Source organism: Pinus tabuliformis, chromosome J (assembly GCF_031772625.1).
Source record: "Pinus tabuliformis cultivar Carrire ecotype Pingquan chromosome J, CPIR1, whole genome shotgun sequence".
Taxonomy (NCBI): Eukaryota; Viridiplantae; Streptophyta; class Pinopsida; order Pinales; family Pinaceae; genus Pinus; species Pinus tabuliformis.
Genome location: NC_142295.1, coordinates 1,625,941,977 through 1,625,949,544, shown reverse-complemented (window position 1 = coordinate 1,625,949,544; position 7,568 = coordinate 1,625,941,977). Strand labels below are relative to the sequence as shown.

General features: G+C 39.5%; 1 protein-coding gene across 1 annotated transcript; it reads left to right on the top strand.

Moving 5' to 3' along the window:
• Positions 1 to 3,539: 3,539 nt before the first annotated feature.
• LOC149233724 (UDP-glycosyltransferase 73C6-like) lies at positions 3,540 to 5,478 on the top strand. Its single transcript, XM_089379838.1, has one exon. The coding sequence runs from the start codon at positions 3,591 to 3,593 to the stop codon at positions 5,277 to 5,279; it is 1,689 nt and encodes a 562-aa protein (XP_089235964.1). The 5' UTR covers positions 3,540 to 3,590; the 3' UTR covers positions 5,280 to 5,478.
• Positions 5,479 to 7,568: the final 2,090 nt, after the last annotated feature.

Genomic DNA, 7,568 nt, shown 5'->3' with positions numbered 1-7,568 from the left:
GTCATAAAGGTCACAATAAAACCTCTGATTGCGATATAATATTGCAGACCCGCTGCACCATTATAACATGACTTTATACAATATCGCATCCGCAGTATCGCTAATTTCTAAGGAATGTCAAACCGCTGATTGCGATAAGGTTGTGGACACGATGGATTTATTAACGACTGCTTAATATCATATCACATCCGCTCCGTCGGCGATAGGGGAATCGCTATGTTATGCGAAAACCTCCGAAAATTGCGATTGCGGGATTAAAGGAATAACTTTGATTTTCATGAATGTTGCGATTGTGATTAATGTGATAATGTTGTGGTTGCGATTGCAATTAATGTGGGACCTCCATGTGGATATAGCCTTAGATGAATATTAAAAAAAAAGGCCTCTCCGATAAAACCTTTTAATGTGCAAACTCATAAGTCAGCCTCTCCTCCCAATGAACGTGTCTTTTGGTTATTAGCAAAACTCATATATATACAAGTTGAAACGCTTCACTTCAGGCAACGGATTTCGTGCATTTAATATAGAGAAGAAGTAACAGTTCACAACTCGTGAACTTGAAGAAACAAAGAAACCCGAAGGTCGAGCGGGAAGGAAGGAAGCCGAAGGTCCAGCAGGAAAGAAGGAAGTCGAAGGTCAAGAAATTTTGTTGATTGGGTTAATATTTGAAAGGCTCAGACATGTGATGAATTAGAAGAAGTAAAGACCTCAACCTGAAGAACATTTTTTTTGTGAAGATCTGTTTGACCTTGAACCAACGAAGTAAGATTTCATTAATCATCAGTTGAAGGGAGCAGTAGACAACACCAACGTTGAAGTATTTGTGAGTTTGTTCCTTGGAAGTAAGATACCACGACAATCACTCCTAAAACAGTTATTGCGACAATAAGAATAGAGGCTTGAAAACATAGAATTTCTTTTGTGCATACATTGGGGCTTAGTGCAGATATCTTGTTGGAAAGCTTCAGTAAATCTTGGAAACATTATTGGAGATCATGATGCCTATTTGAAATCATCATGAGGTAACTTTGCAAACTTTGTTTGGGCAATATGAAGAGTTGTGAAGACTCCTTCATATGAAAACAGGTTTTCATTGATGTAGCAGTGAAGCCGTAGATAGACAGAATTCAGTGAAGAAGATTTTGGGAGCAGAGAAATACTACCAAACATATCTAGACAATATATAGCAAAGGCTCGGAGCCCTTGGGGTTGGTGCCTCAGAATTGGAAGGATTGGTGTCCTTGGAGTTGGTGCTTGACAAGATAGGGTCGAAGCTCTTGGAGTTGGTGCCTCAGAATTGGAAGGATTGGTGTCCTTGGAGTTGATGCTCCTAAATCCAAGGTTGGTGCCTTGACAAGATAGGGTCGGAGCCATAGAGGTTGGAGCCTCACAAATGACCAAGTTGGTGTTTGGCAACAGGTTGGAGCCTGGAGAATTGAATATCGATGTCTGCATCAAGGGTTGGAGCCCTATATATTGTACTTGATTCATTATAAAGATTATATTAATAAAAACATTTATTTCTATTGCTTATTTTGTGTTCTAAATATAATTGATTTAACTGGTATAAGTAACAATTGAAAAGGAATATTGATTCACCCCCCCACCCCTGAGTATTTCCAACATGCTCCATTATACTCTTTTTGTTGGAGATCACAAGTGGAGTTGAATTCTTGAACATAATATTTCTTCTTTCTACCCAAGTATTTTCCCCATATACATTTACAAACTTCTCCATCCAAAAACTCTTTAAATCCTTGTTATTTGTGGGACATGCATTGAAGTAAATATTTCCGCTTTTGCATCCATTTGTTGTTTTGTCTCATCCATGATTTCTTTCTTTCACTCGTTCGTTCATTGAAGATAACCATAGGCCATCTACCTCCTCCCATTCGTCCAATTCTTTGTAGATACCTTACAAGACGCACCATACCAATTGCTTTGGTGAAGGTTGTTATTGTTTCACAATTATCTCATAAGAAACCGAACTTTTTATTTTAAACTTGTTCATGATCATGATCATGATCAAGCATTTTTAGGTTTTATCAATTTGCTTCCATTTTGAGACACTGAAGCTCCTTGCCAAAAAACACTTTAATTGTTTTCCAATCCCATAACTCTGTCTCTCTACCTCTATTTTGAAGAGTATATAATGCTTTCCACCGTTTTAAAATTCTCTTCTTTCTGCAATGTTCTGAATTAAACTTCTTGTTGAAATCAATCCCAAAGTACTTAATGATTATGGTTATGGTCTCTCAAGTAAAAACATTAACCTGAAATAAATTGTACAGATGGCAATTTTCATTGAATGTCATCAAACCATACAAACATGTGTCTGTGTGGTGTAGGTCGGAGACCTTTTGCTAGAATACCCATTGTAAGGCCTTCAAGTTGCGGTGCGACGGGCGCCGGTGGAAACGTGCACGAGGGCGCGCGGGCGGGCGCGTGGGCGGGCGCGCGGGCGGACGCACGGGCGCACGGACGAAACGACGAAACGACAATGCGGAAGATATGCGACAATATATGCGACGAAAGGGAGACACTTAAAATACGACTAAGTGTTGAACATAATATATATGCGATGGATAAGAAGCTTGCAAAGCCGACTTGTAAAGTGGTTGTGGGCGTATGTTGGGGTCGGCCAAGGGGCTGCACACCCCATGTAAAACCAACGCATGAAAGTGTATATATGTGAGAGCCTTGAGCTCATTTCAACCATCGAATTCTCATCACTTCTCTACGCATAAGAGGAAGGGGTAAAGTGAAAGCTGCGCAGGTTTGGGTAGAGCTGCGCATAGCTCATGCGCACTATCTAAAGTGCAGTTTTGGACTTGTCTTGTGCCGGTTGAGGTGTGGGCAAGGTGTGCCCGGGGTTCGGTGTATGTGCAGAAATTGTGCAGGACTTGGTAAGGGGAATTAGTGGCTCGGGTGAGCACTATCCTTTATGCAAGAGGTGTACATGTATTGTAAAAGGCAGGGTTGCCTCTCTTTGTAATATTTGGCTAAGTGTGAGACTTGGTTTGGCAAGGCACACTTGTATATTGTAAAACTGATATTCTTAATATATTGTCGGGCAGACTCACATTACGGGGAGTTGCCCCTCCCCTTTATACTTGTTGCAATTGTTGTTGTTCTTGGTATAATTGCATGATGATAATGAATGAGTATGGGCTTCATTAAGTATAAAGGATAATTGCATGTTTACTTGGTTGCGAAACACAAGCTAAGTAATGTTAATGTGAAAGTAGACGTAGTCCACGAATGTTAATATTGGTGAAAAGAAAGTGTTTGGTGGTGGCACCTTGCTACAAGCGATTGGAAGACTACCGCAGGTGTAGGGGCGTGACACCCATTGTCAGAAGCAACACAGCCTGCAAACTGTTGCTACGCGCACAGATAATTCTCCACCGCTCAACAGATATCGACTCCACCGCTCAACAAATATATAATTCTCTACCTACCATTCAAAATTCAACAGATATCGACTCCACCGCTCAACAAATATATAATTCTCTACCTACCATTCAAAATTCCTCTGGTCGCCCCATGGAAACACGCTTTTCATACATTGCTTCGTCCTTAAGCCATCCATGGATCAATCAGTCCGTCAGAGTATATATACAGATACAAGGGGAAAACGATTATCGATCTCCACAAATATGGCGCAAGAAGGAGCTCAAATTGTGGCGATTCCCTTCCACGGTCAGGGTCACGTCTTCCCCTGCATTGAGCTCTGCAAGAGACTTGCTGCACGAGGGCTGCAAATTACAATTATAGCGGGCTCTCCAGTCTCTGCTACTTTACGCACTGTAGCCGATCAGTCCTCCTCCTCGGGCCTTCGTATCACATTCATCGAATTGGAATCCGAGGAGGAGCAGGAGGAGGAATTGGGGGATTCAGCACCACATCCTGATCACCATGATCATCATGATCACGATCATAAGGAGCAGCAGCAGCAGAAGGCCATGGAAGAGATTCTACAGAAGAAATTCTCAACTCCACCTCTCTGCATCATCGGCGACGTTATGATGGGATGGGTACCAGAATTGTGCAAAAAATTGGGTATTCCCAGAGTCTCGTTCGTCACTTCTGGGGCCTCTTCTTTGGCCTTCGAATATGCAATCTGGAAGCACCGAAGCTCTCTTGATCAACTTCAACATGATGACAAGCAGGCCGCCTTCTTAGTCCCTGGTTTCCCTCCCTCCATGTCTATTACTCCCTCCGATTTGCAGCATATCGCTCCTCCCGGAGGTGGTGGCCCTCCTCCGCCGCCTGGACGAGGGCATCCACCTCCTCCTGCAGGTCGGCCTCAAGGTTCCAAGCCCAAATTTCCGCCTGGACGAAGGCCTCCGCCTCCTCCTCCTCCTGGGTCGAAATCCCATTCTCCGCCATGGATGAATGGGATCAAAGACTGCGTGGGGATTTTGGTCAACACGTGCGAGGAGCTGGAATCTCCGTTCATTGAATACATAGGTAAGGAAATAGAGATACCCATCTGGGCGGCAGGGCCTTTTCTGCCCGCTTCGTCTTTTTTAGATCAGTCGGGGTCAGGCACCACTGTAACACATGATAGCGCAATCCGCGGCAAGAAAAGCAGTATCGATGAAGAGCAATGTCTGGAATGGTTGAATTCCAAGGCGCCTGCATCTGTTCTCTTCGTTTCTTTCGGTAGCGAAGTCGGACCCTCTGATGAAGAGACCAGAGAGCTCGCTCATGGACTAGAAGCTGCGAAGAAGCCATTCATTTGGGTTTTACAGGATCACTACCATGGTCATCCTCCCCCACCTGATCATCCTCCTTGTGATCAGGGTAGTAATGAAGGAGAAGGGGCAGAGGATATGCTTCCCGAGGGTTTCGAAGATCGAATCGAGGGACTGGGTTTGATCATTCGTGGTTGGGCGCCTCAGCTGCTCATACTCTCTCATCCCTCCACTGGAGGTTTTTTGTCGCACTGTGGGTGGAATTCCACAGTAGAAAGCATAGGCCACGGCGTTCCAATCTTGACATGGCCCATCAGAGGAGATCAGCATTACAATGCTAAATTTCTCGTCAAGGATCTCCAGATTGCAGCCATGATCGACAAGCCAACACATGATGGGCTGGTGAGCAGGAAGGAAATTGAAAATGGAGTGAAGTTGTTAATGGAAAGCGAGCATGGAACCCAGTTAAGAGAAAGAGCAGCCTCTCTGAAACTCAAGTTCCGCTCTACCTGTTTCTTATCCTCCCAAGCCGTGATAGACACGTTTCTTTATAACCTTTTATTGAAGCAATGTAAGTAGTTGAAATGAATGTCAGCGTGGAAGTGCATGATCCGGAAGAATAAGCAGTGTAAGTTGTTGAAATGAATGTCAGCGTGGAAGTGCATGATTCGGAAGAATAATGAAATGGGTTACTAAAAATGTTATCCGAATTTTTTTTATTAATGTAAAGGTTTTGTGTTGTGGGACTAGGCATCACACTGTCTTATGATTCATGCAATCGGGATTGTCGTGATATTGTTATGAACAAAGTGCAAATTGGTATATTTGAAGATGACATTAATTTCATAATGCTGTCTGGGATAATATATAATCATTCAATCTTGCAAAAATATGGAATGCTATTTTTGCAATGCTAAAATGTTCTAAACATTTGGAACATGATGCTACGAAGTTAGCTAACATCCAACTATTATATTGAAAATCAAACTAACAGCCAACTATTCTGGAAAATTTTAACAGAGATGTCATATTAACGCTCACCGAAACATTACATTTCCTTTATTTTTTAGCTGTAACTTTGCCTAAGTTTCCTTTGGAAAACAATGCCTGGCATCTCACTTCATGAGTACTCCTCTGTTAAGCTCCCTATCTTCAAGAGTATTCCTTTCTGTTAAGCTCCCTATCTTCAAGACTATTCCTTTCTGTTAAACAGCTCCCTATCTCTAGTATTTTTTAAATCTCTTGTAGCTTTTGTTTCAGTTGCACATGTACTTTTTAAACATGCCCCACAAATTCATGAACATCCCACCAGCATATCAACCAATAATTTTACCAAATCCATAAATTCATGAACATCCCACCAGCATATCAATCGATAATTTTACCCAGCATATCAACCAGTAATTTTACCAAATCCATAACTCATTGCAAAAAATTTCCCAAGAATTTAGAAAGAAAATTGCTTTAAATCTGTTGACCGTGAAGTTGCTAGTTTGCAAGAAAGTCAAATTCCATTACATATGTAATTTTTAATTAATAAACTTCTATTCATTACCAGGTCTTTATTTACCACCTCCACTGGCCATTTATAACTTTGTGGAGGATTGATATTTGGTTCTATAACTTTGTGGATTGATATTTGGTTCTAGATGTACTCATTATGAACTCAAAGGTATTACAAGTGGAATTTAATTTGGGTGGGAAAATAACAATATTTCTCACAACCAACTACCAACCATCAGTGTAGGTATGTTATGTATTTTTCTACCTTCCTAAAATAAATTTGACTATATTGAGTGCATTTTTCATAACTCATAACATAATTCTAATCTTAATGATATTTTCTAAAAATTCTTCAATCCTAATGATGTTTTTTAAAAATTCTTTTACAAGGAAGATGTTGAGGATTAATATAAGTAAGTTAACATGTTAAGAAAAAAGAAAAATATATATATAAAAAATGACAGGTTTATTTGTTTTAATAAAATTAAAACATGTATAAATGTAAAATATAAAATGTAATATAATGTAAAATGAAAAATGTCAAATGTAAAATGTTATGTAATGTATAATGTGAAATATAAAATGTAAGGTACAGAGTTATTAATTGGATGAAAATAAATAAAATGTTAAGGCACAAAATTATCAATTTGATAAAAAGAAATTGATTTGTTAACATATTATTATTTCTTTAACAAATTATTTTTTTATATATTATTATTGGTATAATAATGAATAATATTAAATATTATTATTCACAATATATTATCATAATAATCATCCTCATTATAAGTATCATTATATTAGACCTTACATATATTATTGATTGCACAAAGTGACAATTCTCAATCATATGGATGGAGGGGAAAGAGAGTGGCAGACCAAAAGAGGGGGAGGGCGGGTGCGGAGAAGGAGAGAGGGAGAGATGTTGAAAAATGCAACAAAAAAATTCTAATTTAATTTCGTCCTTGAATTAAATTAGGAATTAAATTGTAATTATAATTCTCATAGCAACTTTTTTCCCAGAGAAAAATCGTAATCTTTCATTAATTTGAAAAATTACATGTAGCAGATGCCATAGGCATATGCATAACTACTGGTCGAAACCAGGTTCATAGTTGGACAAAAAATACTATGTGATATAGCCATAAAACATAAGTGTGTTGTACATATTCACCACGCAGGGTGATTCAGAGTTTCATGAAAAAGGATAGATTTTCAAACATAAATATATACATATATAAAAAATTGAGCCATTATGTCCATCAAAAATTTTGTGCCTGATCCCTCTAAGGATAAAATCTGTCAATGTAAGGCCGGTGGTAAAACTGATATTGTTCTACTCCATGTTGTTCTGTTATCATCCAT